The 18074-nt window shown below is 39.2% G+C and overlaps 1 protein-coding gene across 3 annotated transcripts in view; it reads right to left on the bottom strand.

Moving 5' to 3' along the window:
• Positions 1–6470: 6470 nt before the first annotated feature.
• The window catches only part of LOC126295135 (zinc finger protein 493-like), a 117178-nt gene continuing 105574 nt past the window's right edge, over positions 6471–18074 (bottom strand). For all 3 annotated transcript variants that reach the window (XM_049987416.1, XM_049987414.1, XM_049987415.1), the window contains exon 10: positions 6471–16868. In XM_049987416.1, coding sequence (XP_049843373.1) covers positions 15032–16868 — 1837 coding nt within the window. In that variant the 3' untranslated portion in view covers positions 6471–15031. The remainder of the gene's footprint in view (positions 16869–18074) is intronic.

Raw genomic sequence — 18074 nt, 5'->3', positions numbered from 1 at the left:
TTGCTTTTTAAATATTTTTCAATGTTTGCACAAGTGGATTCTAGCTTACAGTCCTTCAACTTTGAACGGATCTTATTGCCAAGCTTCAAAGCCACATAATATGGCGTATTTTCAAATAATGTTAACCTGTGGCAAGGTAACATGTAATCTTGTTTGTGCCTTGTTTCATAAGAATGTGAAAATGAGTTTCCCTCAAAAAGATGTGGGTTTTTTAAACCAAAGAGAAGTGTTTTGTATATAAACATGGAATGAACTGTCAGTAAGTCAAGGCTTGCAAATAAGGGTTTGCATGATTGTCTATTGTTTGTTCCAGTCATAGCTCTGACGATTTTTTTCTGTAGCTTGAACACTCTGAGGAGGCTTCCTTTTTCAACTCCCCAAAAAATTATCCCATATCTTACAACTGATATAAAATATGCATGATACACAATTTTCCTAACACTTAAGTCAGTTACTTTGTTCAGAACCCTCATTGCGTAAACAAAACTATTTAACCGTTTCAGTAAGCAATCCACATGATTAGTCCATGTCAAGTTTTTATTTATGGTCACTCCCAGAAATTTGACAGAATCTGCAGTTATCAGTTCTCTGCCTTCATAACTTAACTTTGTTACATATTAAACAGTTTTTTTGGTCCTGAATTGTACAATTTGTGTTTTTGGTAAGTTTAGTTTCATAGCATTATTATTTATCCAACTTTCTAGTTCTTGAAGAGTCTGTTTTGTTTTCTGTGCTAATTCTTCAGTGTTTTTGCAGCAGACTACTGCTGTTGAGTCATCTGCATACAGAATCGTATCTGAAGTTACCTTACCTGGCATGTCATTTATATAATATAGAAATATATTTAATATATTAAATATATTAAAAAATATAAATATATTTAAAAAATATAAATTTTTAATATATTTTTCCCATGTGGAAGTTTCTTTCTATTTTATTTATATAATATAGAAATAGTAACGGGCCTAGTATGGACCCCTGGGGGACTCCTGCTTGTATTTCCTTCCAACTAGAGCAAGCTTTCTTACCCTTATCTTGTATAACTACTCTCTGTTTCCTATTTTTGAGATACGACTTGAACCAATTTAAAGATTTTTCATGGAAGCCATAAGAAGCTAATTTGAGGAGCAGCTGCTTATGGTTTACCATATCAAATGCCTTACTCAGGTCACAGAAGATATCGGATACACTCTCCTTGTTATCGAGGCATTTGCTTATTTTAGTGATTAGTTCATTAATAGCATGCACAGTGCTTCAGCCCTTCCTGAATCCATACTGATTATTAAGAATAATGTTATGTTTTTTGTTATATTTCTCTAGTTGGTTACAAACTACTCGCTCAAATATTTTAGAAATAATTGGTAATATTGATACTGGGCAAAAATTTCCTATCTCCTCTTGTCTGCCCTTTTTGTGAATAGGTCGAACTTCCGCATACTTCAGCCTATCCGGAAAGCAGCCCTCATCAAACGATTGATTTATTATGTGACAGAGTTGTGGTGCAATATTATCACATCCCGCCTTTATTATTTTTGTTGGGACTTCATCCCAGCCCACAGATTTGAGATTTTTTAGGGATTTTATAATGTTAGCCACCTCGTAGCAGGATACCTTAGTGAATTTAAATTCTACTGATCTGAGCTGCATTATATTGGGACTTACATGTGGAGGAGGGAATTTGTCAATTTTGTTAGAATTTATGAAATACCTGTTGAGTTCTTCACAAATATGTCTGGAGTTTGTGATCATTTCCCCATCTATTTCTAATTTATGACTAAAACTTCTTGTTTTCTTCTGCACCTATTTCACACCTTACAATTTGCCATACAGCTTTTGATTGATTTGTGGCATCTGATATGTACTTACTGTTTGCCATTTGTTTTGCCTGTTTAACTACTCTACCAAATATTCTTTTGTATTTGTTTACATAGCTGACAAACTCTGCATCATGGCTGTTCTTTGCTTGCATGTGCAGTTTCCTCTTTCTAATACTAGATATCCTGATGCCTTCAGTTATCCACGAGTTCTTTTTACAGTTTTTGTCACGTGCTGTTATGAAGGGGAAGCATTTATTGAAAACACTCATGAATTCTGATACAAAAGCATTGTAGTTTGTGTTTACTGAGTACCATTTGCTGAAAGACCAGGATGTTCCATTTAGTCTTGAGACAAATGTATTCACATTGTGCTGCCTGAAGTTCCTGACTCGTTTTACTGTTACAGTTTTATCTAAATTTGGCAATGAGAGAAAAAGGGCTGAATGGTCAGATATACCTAATTCTGTGATGAACTTTTCTGTAGTACCATAGTTGATGCTGCTCACTATATTATCTATACATGTTGCAGAAGATGCTGTTATTCTAGTGTACTCACTAAAGTTTAATGTTAAGCCATTTGTAGATAACATGTTCTTCAGAGACATGGCAAACCTGTTATCAGCCCTTACATTTATGTTGAAGTCAGCACAAATTATGACCTTTTTACATAACTTTTCTACCTTCAATCTATACAACAAGGTTTCAAGTATGTCTAAAAATGCACGTGTAGCGGAATAGTCAGGGATATGATATATACTAATAATTAATATGCCGTATTCCAAAAGTTCAATGCAGCAGCTTTCAAATAATAGTTCCTCGTTCAAGCAATTAAAAGTCTGCCTGACTTCAAAGCTTAGTGATTCTTTTACTAGAATGCACGATCCTCCAAAACCGCTTTTTCTACAAAAACTCGATGCTAAATTGTAACCTGAAAGTGAATTTATCAAGTTTATATTTTCACTTTGAAGCCAGTGCTCGTTTAAGCATATAACTTTTACAGTACCTGTGTTCTCCAAAAATACTTCTAGTTCATACAATTTGTTCATCATTCCTACTGATAGACCGCCTATATTAAGATGCATTATGAAATTATTACGTTTTAAATCAATCAGAGAATCATTTAATTGGTCATCGAATGTTGCAGCTGCGTGGGTCTTTAATTCTAAATTGCATTCCTTTATTGTGTTACTCGTGGGCCAAATTCCATGGGAACTGGTCCACTCTGTTAGTTTCCCTGTGAAGGATCGTCCAGCACAATAACAGGCTTACTTCTACTTTCGTTGACGAGAGAGACCTCTTCAAGAGCATTGTTTATGTTAAAAGCTAGCATCCTTTTACCGTATTTGTTGAGATGCATTCCATGGTAAGTGAAACAGTTTCTTTCATAGTTACTAAGGTCTATCACCTTAACATTTACAAACTTGGCGCAGAATTTTTTCATCTTTAAATTAGTAAGTCTAATTTCTTTGTTTACGCACGACCAGTCTGGTAAGTCATACCTTAGTGGCAATGTTGTTACGATGGTATTGGTGAAGTACAGGAACCGCAGCACTCTAAACAGCTTCTTGATGCTTTAACTGTTTTGACATCATGATACACTGCGGCCTTAATACAATTATCTTACTCTATACTGAATATTCATAGTCATTATTTGGATACAGTCAATACCTTTCGCTAAATAAATGTTTAAAAAAAATAAATAAATTGTACCTAAATTTAGTTGCATGTCTAGAACTAAAAGTTTCAGTAATAGTAACATTAGCACTATTAATCTGTGTATACAGGGTGGTCCATTGATAGTGACCAGGACAAATATCTCACAAAATAAGCATCAAACAAAAAAACTACAAAGAATGAAACTCGTCTAGCTTGAAGGGGGAAACCAGATAACGCTATGGCTGGCCCGCTAGATGGTGCTGCCATGGGTCAAATGGATATGAACTGTGTTTTTTTTTAAATAGGAGCCCCCATTTTTTATTATATATTCATGTAGTACATAAAGAAATATGAATGTTTTAGTTGGACCACTTTTTTCGCTTTGTGACAGGTGGCACTGTAATAGTCACAAACGTGTAAGTACGTGGTATCAAGTAACAAACGCCAGTGCAGACGGTATTTGCTTCGTGATACATTACCCGAGTTAAAATGGACCATTTATCAATTGCGAAAAAAAGTCAATATCATGTTGATGTATGTCTATTATGATCAAAATGTCCAATGGGTGTGCGCTATGTATGCTGCTCGGTATCCTGGATGACATCATCCAAGTGTCCGGGCCGATCACCAGATAGTTACAGGAAGGGTTCAGCCACATGTGAAACATCAACCACGACTTGCAACAATTGCTGATGCCAAAGTAGGTGTTTTAGCTGCTGTCACACCTAATGCGCACATCAGTTGCTGACAAATTGCGCGAGAATCGGGAATCTCAAAAACCTCGGTGTTGAGAATGCTACATCAACATTGACTGCACCGTACCATATTTCTATGCACCAGGAATTGCATGGTGATGACTCTGAACTATGTGTACAGTTCTGCCACTGGGCACAAGAGATATTACAGGACGATGACAGATTTTTTGCACATGTTCTATTTAGCAGCGAAGCGTCATTCACCAACAGTGGTAACGTAAACTGGCATAATACGCACTATTGGGCAACGGAAAATCCACAATGGCTGCGACAAGTGGAACATCAGCGACCTCGACGGGTTAATGTATGGTGTGGCAGTATGGCAGGAAGGATAATTGGCCCCCACTTTATCGATGGCAATCTAAATAATGCAATGTATGCTGATTTCCTACTAATGTTCTACCGATGTTCCTACAAGATGTTTCACTGTATGACAGAATGACATTGTACTTCCAACACGATGGATGTCCGGCACATAGCTCGCGTGCAGTTGAAGTAGTATTGAATAGCATATTTCATGACAGGTGGATTGGTTGTCGAAGCACCATACCAGGGACCGCACATTCATCGGATCTGATGTCCCCGGATTTCTTTCTGTGGGGAAAGTTGAAGCATATTTTCTATTCTGATCCACCGACAACAGCTGACAAGATGCGTCAGCGCATTGTCAATGCATGTGCGAACATTACGGAAGGTGAACTACTCGCTGTTGAGAGGAATGTCGTTACACGTATTGACAAATGCATTGAGGTTGACGGACATCATTTTGAGCATTTATTGTATTAATGTGGTATTTACAGGTACTCACACTGTAACAAATAAAAATGTTCAAACATACCTACATTCTGTATTTTAATTTAGAAAAACCTACCTGTTACTAACTGTTTGTCTAAAATTGTGAGCCGTATGTTTGTGACTATTATAGTGCCATGTATCACAAAGCGAAAAAAGTGGTCCAACTAAAACATTCATATTTCTTTACGTACTACACGAATATGTAATAAAAAAGGAGTTTCCTATTTAAAAAAAACACAGTTGATAACCGTTTGACCTATAGCAGCGCCATCTAGTGAGCCAACCATAGCACCATCTGGTTTCCCCCTCCAAGCTAGACAAGTTTTGTTCTTTGAAGTTTCTTCGTTTGACGCTTATTTTGTGAGATATTTGGCCCAGTCCCACTCAATGGGCCACCCTGTATATATCTTGTAACCTGACTTGTTCTGCATCATGTCAATAAATAATTGTGAAAATTATCCACGGGACATGACATTACTAAACTAAACTAAATTGAGCTAAACTAAACTAAGAACACTGATATTTTGTATGTTTATTTATCAAAGTCCTTGCATTACACGAAAAAAATACAGCACTGGACCTGGGTTCCATTCTCAGCTGGGTTGGAGACCTTCTCCAATCAGGAACTGGGTGTTTGTGTCATCTTCATCATCATGATTCCATCCTCATCGACGCGCAAGATGCCGAAGTGGCATCACCTCAAAAGACTTGCACCAGGCGATCAGGTCTACCTGGGGGGAGGGGGGGGGGGGGGGGGGGCCCTTACCACACGAAATTTCATTTTACAACAAGGTAGGCCAGAATTTGAAACTGCAGTAATAGTGGGCGGTGACACTGATACCACGTTCAACAACTACAGTGTGGGGACAATGGAACAGCAGACTGCACATTGCCATGCAGATGCAGTTGATGTGTTTTAACAAGTATGATTTTTTTAACAGAACATCCATTGTTTTCCAGTATCATTTTAACATTTGTCACTATCAGTCAATGCCGTCTGCATATGTGGTTAATGTGAGTTGAAAACTTTGACAGACTTCATCAAAAAACACCATAGAAGCCTGGAAGACCGAAAATAGTGTGTAAACCCAAAATCATTTTGCATGTAAGAGGCAGCAATATGGTGACTGAGGTACGCAGGCTAAAACTTTTACTACACGACTTCCGCAGTACGTAAGAAACAAAACCTTTTCAACAGCAGAAAGCAACTGCCAATACACCAGGCACAAACAGTTTAAGTGAGCTGTTAAAATTGAGACATACCATGGCACACACATTCAGCAGATCTAACAACGTACAAGTTTTTTTCATGTGGCTGTTACAAGTGTAAAATATATCAGATTAATGCATTATGAACAAGACAAACAAGGAAAGAAGTAGTCCAAGAGGAAATGGAACATGTCCAAGGGAAACATTACGGAATGTCATGAGTAACTCCATGAACAGCTGGAAGAATTTGTTTATTTCAAAGAACATCTTCGTACATCAGTCAGTTTTTTAAAAAAAATTGGTTAGTTTTTTGTTTCATATTTTATAACCATAAAAATAAAATGTAGTTTTATATGATGCCACAAAAATATCAGCTCTTTCAGCATTCCACGAAGACATAAACTTGCATGTAGTGAGCGAGAGAGCATTACATGTGTGATAATGGACTATTTTGTTCCTCAGATAATATAAATACACATCAGAAGTACGTCTACATGACTAATCTGTGATTTAAATTTAAATGCTTGGTGGAGGGTTCATCACACCACCTTCAGACTATTTCTCTACTGTTCCACACTCAGGAAAAATGTAGGTAAAATGAATAAATAAATATTACCGTGTGAGCTCTGATTCCTCTTATTTTATCACTATGACCATTTCTCCCTGTGCAGGTGGGCATCAAGAAAATATTTTGCATTTGGAAGAGAAAATTGGTGATTGAAATTCTTTGAAAAGATCTCTCCACAATAAGAATTGCCTTCCATTCAATGACTGCCACCCCAACTTGACTATTGTACCCGTGACGCTTCCCTCCTCCCTTATTTCACGATAAAACAAAATGAGCAGCTCTCCTTTGGAATTAACGATGTCCTCTGTCAGTGCTATCTGGTAAGCGCCCCGTATCAATCAGCAGTACTCCAGAAGAGGAAAGATAAGCGTAGTGCAGGCACTCTCTTTAGCACACCTGTTGCAGACTCTAAGTGTTCTGCCAATAAAACACACTCTTTGGTTCACCTTCCCACAATATTATCTATGTAAATGATCTTCCAGTTTATGTTGTTCATAGCAGTAATACCTATGTATTTAGTTGAACAGACAGTGTTTAGATTTGCGTGATTTATTGTGTAACCGAAATTTAGCATACTCCTTTTTGTCCGCATGTGGATAACCTCACATTTTTCACTATTTAGAGTCAATTGCCACTTTTCGCTCCATGCAGGTTTCTTGTCTGAATCACTTTGCAATCCGTTGTAACCTTCCGACTTTACTAGATGGTAAACAATAGCATTATCTTCAAACAATCTAGGAGCACTGCTCAGATTGTCTACTAAATCATTTGTGTAGATTGGGAGCAGCAGAGCACCTGTAACACTTCCGTGAGGAATGTCAGGCTTCACTCTATTATTTTTCATCATTTACTATTAACTGCGACTTTTTTGACACAAAATCACAAATGCAGTTGCACACTGAGACAATACTCCATAGAAATACAATTTGGTTTGAAGTTGATTGTGAGTAATGGTGTCAAATGCTAATTGAAAATCTACAGATATACAATTAATTTGAGATCCCCCGTCAATGACACTCATTATTTCACACAAATAAAGAGCTAGTTGTGTTCCACAGAAACGATACTTCCTAGATCCCTGCTAGCTGTGTGTGAACAGATCATTTTCTTCAAAGTAATTAATAACTTTTGACAACATTTCTAAAATAATACTGTAAATTAGTGTCAGCGATGTGGGCCTGCAGCTTAGCAGATTACTTCAATTTCCTTTCTTGAGTACTGGTATGACTTGTGCAATTTTCAAGTCTTGAGGTACAGATCTTTCATTGACCAAGCGGGTGTAAGAATTTTTGTCAAGATTGCAGCTAATATTTCAGCATAGTCTTAAAGGTAGCTAACTGATGTACTATCTGGACCAGAAGACTTGCTTTTGTTAAGCAATTTCAACTGCTTTGCCTCACCGAAGATGTCTACTGCTAAGTTACTCAGGTTGGCAACTGTTCTTGATTCAAATTCTGGAAAAATTTACTTTATCTTTTTTGGCGAAGGAATTTTAAAAATCTGTGATTATCATCATTCTAAGAAAAGTTGCAGTGGCACACTTGATTGTAGTCTGGCTCCTGATCATGTTGTAACACAGCACCGTATGTCTGTCATTTATACACTATGTTATCAAAAGTATTCGCACACCCCTAAAAACATACGTTTTTCATATTAGGTGAATTGTGCTGCCACCTACTGCTAGGTACTCCATATCAGCGACCTCAGTAGTCATTAGATATTGTGAGAGAGCAGAATGGGACACTCCACAGAACCCACAGACTTTGAACCTGGTCAGGTGATTGGGTGTCACTTGTGTCATACATCTGTACCCAAGATTTTTGCACTCCTTAACCTCCATAGGTTCACCATTTCCTATGTGACAGTGAAGTGGAAACGTGAAGGGACACGTACAGCACAAAAGCGTACAGGCTGACCTCGTCTGTTTAATGACAGAGACCATTGACCGTTAAAGAGGGTCATAATGTGTAATAGACAGACATCTATCCAGACCATCACAAAGAGATTCCAAACTGCATCAGGATCCATTGCAAGTACTATGGCAGTTAGAAGGGAGGTGAGAAAACTTGGATTTCTTGGTCAAGTGGCTGCTCATAAGCCACGCATTACGCCGGGTAAAAGCTACATGATGCCACGCTCGGTGTAAGGAATGTAAACATTCGACAATTGAACAGTGGAAAATACATTGAGTGGAGTAACGAATCATGATACACAATGTGGTGATCCGATGGTGGGTATGGCGAACACCCAGTGAATGTCATCTGCCAGGGCGTGTAGTGCCAACAGTAAAATTCGGAGGCGGTGGTGTTACAGTGTGGTAGTGTTTTTCATGGTGGGAGATTGCACCCCTTGTTGTTTTGCGTGGCACTATCACAGCACAGGACAACATTGATGTTTTAAGCACCTTCTCACTTCCCACTGTTGAGGAGCAATTCAGGATAGGCGACTACATCTTACAAAACGATCGAGCACCTGTTCATAATGCAAGGCCTGTGGCTGAGTGGTTACATGACAATAACATCCCTGTAATGGACTGGCCTGTATATTGTCATGACCAGAATCCTACAAAACACCTTAGGAACGCTTTGGAATGCCGACTTCATGCCAGGCCTCACTTACGGACATCGATACCTTTCCTCAGTGCAGCGCTTTGTGAAGAATGGGCTGCCATTCCCCAAGAAACCTTCCTGCGAGTGGAAGCTGTCATCAAGGCTAAGGGTGGGCCAACACCATACTGAATTCCAGAACTACCGATGGAGAGTGCCACAAACTTTTAAGTCATTTTCAGCCAGGTGTCCGTAGACTTCTGATCACATAGTGTAGTTGAGTTTTCACTTGTCTTTTACATACAGGAGGTGGATAGAAATATGGAAACACCACAAACACAACACATTTCCATGCCTAATAGGCTGTAGGAAAACTGTGGGCATTGAAAACAGCTTCCAGTCATATCTGAACAAATAAATGCAGGTCCTGTATGATTTTCCAGATAATCTTATACCAATCGCCCTGCAAAACAGAAGTAAGTTTAGGTACCGACGGTAGAGGTGGACAGTGATCACGCACCCTTCTTTCCAAAGCAGACCATAAAGGATACATGATATCGGGATCCGGTCACTGTGGTGGCGAGTAGAGATGGAACAATTCATCCTCGTGCTCACAAAACTAGTCCTGGACAATGCAAGCTGTGCGAAGAGGGGCCTGTCATCTCTCAACACAGCACTGCAATTAGGAAACAAACACTGTACCACGAGATGCACCTGATTAGCGAAAATGGTAAAATAATACTTGGCATTCACGCGACCTTGCAAATCACTTGTGAGGCCCAACGAATACAGTTTAGCTGCTCATATCATTAGCAAACCCCCGACACATTTTGCTCTTGGGGATTTAAACTTGAACAGCAATTGGAAACAGTGTGAAAGACTCACCAAAGCAAATTACTTCCTTCCTTTGCTGCATATCCCAAGTTTTATAGCTCCGGCACCAAGTCGTCCTGTTACGGACATTTGCATCACTGGTGAGAGGTTTTCGAATTCCAGCTTGCGCTGGATTCCCTGTTTTGGGAGCTCCCTTTACACTGTTTTGTCACTGACAGTCTTCACAAGTGCAACATTCAGTTCTGTGGCAGCTTTTGCAGCTGTCGTCTCCTAATTTTCATCAAAGTCCTCTTTGGTGAATGTCTGTTATGTACACTTGACATACGAGGGGTGTTTGAAAAGTTCGTGCAAAGACAACATTTTTGTTCATTCCTCATTACTAGAAGGGCATTCTGTTAGCAAAAAGATGAATGGCCTTTCAGATCATGATGCCCAAATTTTAACTCTAAAAGATTTTTGTGCTGCAACACATGTTAAATATAGTCATCAGCTGTTTAGGAAAGCTGATCCAGCTGCTGTAGAGACCTTTGTAAACCTTATCATGGAACAAGAGTGGCAAGACGTTTATAGTGCTGATACAGTAGACAATAAATGTAATGCTTTTCTCAAGACTTTTCTCGTGCTTTTTGAAAGTTGCTTTCCGGTAGAACGTTCAAAACAGGCAGCCTGGGTGGCTGACTAGAGGGATAAGAATATCTTGTAGAACAAAGTGGCAATTATATCAAAACGTTAGAAACAGTCAGAGTCTAAATGCAGCAGCCCATTACAAACAGTATTGTAAGATGCTTAAAAAGTTATTAGGAAGGCAAAAAGTATGTGGTATGCAGATAGAATAGCTAAGTCTCAGGATAAAATTATAACCATATGGTCAGTCGTAAAGGAAGTGGCTGCTCTGCAGAGACAGGTTGAGGATATAGAAACAGTGCATAGTGGGAATGTCCGTGTTACAGATAAGTCGCATATATGTACAGTATATAATAACCACTTTCTGAATATAGCAGGTGAACTAAATGGAAACCTAGTCCCAAGATGGAATCATATAGCGCTCTTAGCAAAAAGTGTTCCGAGACTGTTACCTGAAATGCTTCTCCATGATACTGACAAGAGGGAGATTGAGTTAATAATTAAATCACTAAAGACCAAGAACTCTCATGGATATGGCGGGGTATCTAGCAGAATACTGAAGTATTGTTCTATGTATGTTAGCCCAGCACTTAGCCCCATATTTGTAACTTTTCCTTTAGGAGTGGTCGCCTTCCCGACCGATTAAAGTACTCGGTAGTGAAGCCACTTTATAAGAAGGGAGACAGGGACAATGTTGACAATTTTAGACCTATTTCTATGCCATCGGTGTTTGTTAAAGTTATCAAGAAGGTTGTGTATACAAGGTTACTGGAGCAAATTCACTTAATTTTCTGGCAAATGTTCAGTTTGGTTTTAGGAATGGTTTAACAACTGAAAATGCTACATTCTCTTTTCTCTGTGAGGTTTTGGACGGATTAAATAAAAGGTTTCGAACGCTAGGTGTTTTCTTTGATTTAACGAAGGCTTTCGACTGTGTTGACCACAAAATATTACTACAGAAGTTGGACCATTATAGAGTAAGGGGAGTAGCTTATAATTGGTTCACCTCTTACTTTAAGAACGGAAAGCAGAAGGTAATTCTCCGCAATATTGAGAGTTGTAGTGATGTTCAGTCCCAATGGGGCACTGTTAAGTGGGGTGTTCCCCAAGGGTCGGTGCTGGGGCCACTGCTGTTTCTTATTTATATAAGTGATATGCCTTCTAGTATTACAGGTGATTCAAAAATATTTCTGTTTGCCGATGGCACCAGTTTGGTAGTGTAGGATCTTGTGTGTAATATTGAAACAGTATCAAATAATGTAGTTCATGAAATAAGTTCGTGGCTTGTGGAAAATAATTTGATGTTAAATCACACTAAGACTCAGTTTTTACAGTTTCTAACTCACAATTCAACAAGAACCGATATTTTGATCAGACAGGATGGGCATATTATAAGCGAGACGGAACAGTTCAAGTTCCTAGGCGTTCGGATAGATAGTAAGCTGTTGTGGAAAGTCCATGTCCAGGATCTTGTTCAGAAACTAAATGCTGCTTTATTTACCATTAGAACAGTATCTGAAATAAGTGACAGTTCGACACAAAAAGCAGTCTACTTCACATATTTTCATACGCTTATGTCGTATGGTATTATTTTTTGGGGTAATTCTTCTGATTCAAAAAGGGTATTTTTGGCCCAAAAACGGGCTGTTCGAGCTATATGTGGTGTAAGTTCGAGAACCTCTTGTCGACCCCTATTCAACAGCCTGGGAATTCTGACATTGCCCTCACAGTATATATTTTCTTTAATGTCGTTTGTTGTTTGCAGTATTAGCCTATTCCCAAGAGTTAGCAGCTTTCACTTAGTTAATACTAAGCACAAATCCAAGCTGCATGTGGAATGCACTTCCTTGACTCTTGTGCAGAAAGGAGTGCAGTATTCTGGTGCATCCACTTTCAATAAGCTACCACAAGAACTCAAAAATCTTAGCAGTAGCCCAAACTCTCTTAAGTCTAAACTGAAGAGTGTCCTCAAGGCTGACTCCTAGTCTGTGGAGGAGCTCCTGGAAGAGCTGAAAAATTAAGCAAATTCCAATGTTACATTGTTGATTTTCTTTATTTAAACTTACGACTTATCACCTGAATATGTTTTTCTTACATTTCATTTTATCTGTTTCTAATATCGTGTTATAATTTCATGTATTGACTTGATCCATGACCATGGAGACTTCTCTAAAAAAGAGTCCAAGAGGTGGCACCACCGGAGCGTATCTAGGTAATGTTTAGTTAGTAGTATCTTTGGAAAAAATGCACACCAAGTTTCAGCCATATTGGTCTATAGTTTTGGCACTGGTGTGAACCAAGGAAGTCAAGCGATTGTCAAAAAATAGATGCAAAAGAATTTTGTGTGGGATTAAATATTACTTTATGAAAGGCAAAACGCCTCAGGAAACTAAAGAGAAGCTTGATAAACATTACGGTGACTCTCCACCTTCGATTAGAACAGTTTATAAGTGGTTTCAAACTTTTCGGGGGGCCATATGGGTATAAGTGATGCTGAACGTTGTGGACGCCCTGTGGAGGTTACGACTCCAGAAATCATTCATAAAATCCATGATATCGTGATGGATGACGGGAGAGTTAAGGTGCGTGAGATTGCTAGTGCTGTGGGCATCTCGAATGAACGGGTACACAAAATTTGGCATAAACACTTGGACATGAGAAAGCTATCCGCAAGATGGGTTCCGCGATTGCTTACACTTGACCAAAAACGGAATTGTGTGAAGTGTTGCAAGGATGGTTTGCAGCTGTTCAGGAAGAATCTGCAGGACTTTAAGCATCTTTTTGTCACTGTGGATGGAACATGGATATGTTACTATACTCCTGAGACCAACAACAGTCTAAACAATGGGTTACCACAAGGGAGAATCTGCACCACAAAAGGTGAAGACCATTCCTCTGGCCAGAAAGGTTATGGCGACTGTCTTTTGGGATTTGCAAGGGATAATTCTCATCCACTACCTGGAAAAGGGTAAAACTATTACAGGGTCCATATTATTCATAGTTACCGGTCCCTTTGAAAATCAAGCTGCAAGAAAAACGCCGGCAATTGGACCACAAGAAAGTCCTTTTCCATCACGACAATGCACCGGCACACACCTCAGCAGTTGTGGTCGCAAAATTAATGGAAATAGGATTCCAACACGTTTCACATCCCACCTATTCTCCAGACTTGGCTCCCTCGAACTACTATTTGTTCCCCAATTTGAAAAAATGGCTGGTGGGACAAAGATTTTATTCAAACGAGGAGGTGATTGCAGCAACTAATAGCTATTTTGCAGACTTGGACAATTCCTATTATTAGGAAGGGATCAGCAAATTAGAACAGTGTTTGACAAAGTGTATAAGTCTAAAAGGAGACTATGTCGAAAAATAAAGAAGGCTTACCCCAAACATGTAAGTAGTTTTTATTTTTGCACAGACTTTTCAAACGCCCCTCGTACACTTTCACCCTCCTCCTGATTTAGTACATTGACAGTTTTCTGCTTTCCTCATATGCAGCATAACTCTTTCATATAGCGCCTCTTGAAATACCGAACACTTTGGCTACTTTGGTTAGGAAAACAACCACCATGCGGGAACCAACAATTTTCCCATGTGCAAATTCACTTAGCTGCAACGTAATGCAATCACAACTACAGACACTATTTTGCCCACGACTGACACTTGCGACATATTGAGAACATTGTTTGCAGTCGAATACAATAGTGCAACCTGCAGGCTTGGCTAGTACATGCTTTTGTATTGTGCTGTTTCCATACCTTCTGTCCAACCCCTGTAACTCTGCTTTAGTGACACTATCGTCGGTAACATTAATGTACCTACCACACTACGAAGGTATTGATCGTGTCTTGTCACTGGTGTACTTTACACGTGAGAAGCATCTCTCTGGATTTCTTTCCAAATTTTGAGGCAGTTTGATTGAAGAAACTGTTAAAAATGTCTGGCACCAAAGTCCACGCTAAATTTTGAGCTTCTTCAGAACATCGCAAATACAGCTCAATTAGAAAGCTGACATTTTAGTCGAGTCTCTTGATAGAAGAGGGCAGTGGGATATGACGTCAAACATCTCACCTGTATCATTGCTTCCATCTATGCTTCAAAGATGTGTCCCGAGGGTACCAGTTTCAATAAAAGGGCTTTCCGTCAACATCTCGTTTGCATGGTCAATTCCAGTGTGCGTGGCCCTTTACACAGTCAGCCTCCAAGTCTATAATTTGCACAAATACATCATTTGAATAGTTTCAGCTCAGGATGTGCGAGTTTATGCTTCTTGAGGTAAGCAGCTTTAACAAAGGACTTATGACACACACCACATTTGTGTTCCTTAATATCAGTGTGTGTCAATGAATGTCTCTTCAGACAGGCAGGTGTACGGAAAGCTTTGTGACACAAATCACATTTGTGTGGCCTCACCTCACAATGCACCAATAAATGTTGCTTGAGATGAATGCGCCTAGCAAAGGATTTGCTACACACGTCACACTTGTGTAGCTTCACTTCGGCATGGATTAGTGCGTGGCCCCTCATATCGGAGGCCCTAGCAAACAATCTGCCACAAACCTCACATTTGTGTGGCTTAACAGGTGAATGTACTACTGTGTGTTGCTTCAGGCAGGAAATCGTACGAAAGGTTTTACTACATATGTCACACTTATGCGCTTTCACATCCGAATGGATTAGTGCGTGGGTCTTCACGCCCTCAACTCTAGCAAACGATTTGCCACAAACCTCACATTTGTACGGCTTAATATCAAAATGTACAGCTGCGTGGTGCCTCAGATTGGAAGTCGTACGGAAGGATTTACTACATACACCACATCTGTATGGCTTAACCCCAGAATGGATTTGTGTATGATGCTTCAGATAGGTGGCAGTAAGAAACGATTTGCCACAAACATCACATTTGTGAGGCTTTACTCGTACATCAGAATGTACTGTTCTGTGGATCATCAATTGGGTAGCTGTACGAAAGGATTTACTACACACAACGCATCTGTGTCGCTTCGCGCCATGCACCTCTTTATGCTTCTTGAGACATTCGGCACTAGCATAGCATTTAGAACACACGTCACATTGGTACGGTTTCAGCTCACAATGCAAATACTTGTGTCGCCTCAAATATTGAGCTCTAGCAAAGAATTTACTACATATATCACATTTGTGCGGTGTTACTTCAGAATGATTCACTGAGTGGTACTTTAGATTGGTAGCAGTACTAAATGACTTGCCACACAGCTCACATTTGTGTGGCTTCACAACACAGTGTACTGCTCCATGGGTCTTCAGCTGTGTAGCTGTACGAAAGAACTTGCCACAAACATTACACTTGTGTGACTTCACTCCAGAATGGATTAGGGTATGGCCCTTCAGGTGCTGAGCCCTAGTAAACAATCTGCCACAAACATTACATTTATGTGGCTTCATCCCAGAATGAATAAATTTGTGGCACTTTAGGCGTCCAGCTGTGCAGAAGGATTTGCTACAGATCTCACATTTGTGTGGCTTCACTCCAGAATGCTCAGTAATATGATATCTCAGATAATTAGCAGTTGAAAATGATTTGCCACATATGTGACATTTGCGTGACTCGACTCTACAATGTAATTGTTTGTGGGCCTTGAAATAACTAGGTTTAACAAACGATTTGCCACAGTCATAACATTTGTAAGGTTTCCCCGCAGAATGCCTTAATCCATTCTCCTTCACCCTCAAATGTCTTCTCAGGCTGACACGAGTTCTATACACGTGACCACAACATCTACAAACATGTGAAGGTGACTCTGCACCATCAATGTGGATGAATACATGCTTTATGAGCTGGTACTTCGATGAAAACTTCTGCTGACATGAATTGCAGGTGAACACACACCGTTCACCTTGTGGTGATCTGTTCTTATCTGTATTTATGGCACTGTCCTCTTTTGAGATAATCTGTCGGCGTCGAATGCCGCAACTGAGAGTGGGTGCCGAGGTCTCTGGGTCCGTCTCCGGCTTCCTGTGTACCAGTTTTTGAAGAACATTTCCTCGTGAAGTGCTGGGGAATTTTGCCATAATCTGGCTGGGCCTGAACCATCAAAAGAAACACAATCAAAATTAAACATGTAGCACATACAAAAAATGAGCTATACGTTGCTAACATCACTCACAAAATATTTTGAAACAATATGCAAGTTTCAATAAGAAAAGAATGATTTATTAACTTCACTGAACTGTAAATATCCCACAAAAAGCTATAATAGTCGTAGCAAGAAAACAGGCATGCATTTTTATACTGGAGATGTTAACTGTAGAAAAATTCAAACATAAGGTTGTTAAATTGAGTGCCAACATACAATTCTTCATATTCTATATTTATATTTGAAACCACAGACAAAAGCCATTACTCAAGGACTAAATAAAAATTACAGCTCTCCTCAACCTAAAGGTTGGTGTGAATGCTGAAGTGGTTCCTGAGAAAGGATCACATCACATGTGGTATGCATTCGTTTTCTCCCTAGCTCTGAAATGAACTCCAGCCAGCTGTGGGAAGACCGAAATTTCAGTGTGAACTCCACACCATGTTGAGGCTTGGAATTTTCCACGTTAGCAAGTGACTGCCCAGAATGACGGAATAGTTCAGTGACAGACAATCTTACAAATGACTGGGGCCTGCGCTTAGAATCTTTCCAGTCCGAGCCTGGCACACGCAGAACACCAAGTATAAAACTATATGGAGCAATGGATGATGAGATTCTTCTCCTTTATCTAGTGTCTTTTTGAGACTTACATTTGTAGGAAACATCCCAGAATTAATTAATTCACTCATTCATAATATTCCTATATACTATGAGAGAAAGGAGTCTCTAAGGATACACGTTAACAAAGGGAAGGGGCAATGCAAATGCACACTGTGCTCTGTATTAACTATTTATTGATGCTTATGTAGGATAATAAAATGAAAACAATCAATTCCACTAATTTGAGAAAAAAGGCTGCTGTATTTTTTAGTTATAATAATTGAGTGCTCTTTATTTACTGCTGCTTGCTCAGTATTTCCAGATTACATTTATACCTTTCACGGCATACCAGTTATCTTTATCCTGTGAGAGTAGAGGTTTGTTTGGAATGGATTCTGTTAATAACACTGTTGAAAGGTATTTTTATATCTAGATGTGCAAAAATAAACTGTAGCAATAATAAATTATTTTAAAATGGCAAAGCTTATAGATAATCCAAATTATTTATTTATATTACGGAGAAGCTGAGTTGTAGATAGACACAAGAAAAAGAC

This window comes from Schistocerca gregaria, chromosome 11, assembly GCF_023897955.1.
Source record: "Schistocerca gregaria isolate iqSchGreg1 chromosome 11, iqSchGreg1.2, whole genome shotgun sequence".
Lineage (NCBI taxonomy): Eukaryota > Metazoa > Arthropoda > Insecta > Orthoptera > Acrididae > Schistocerca > Schistocerca gregaria.
Note: the sequence above shows the minus strand (reverse complement) of the source record. Positions and strands in the feature narration are given on the sequence as shown.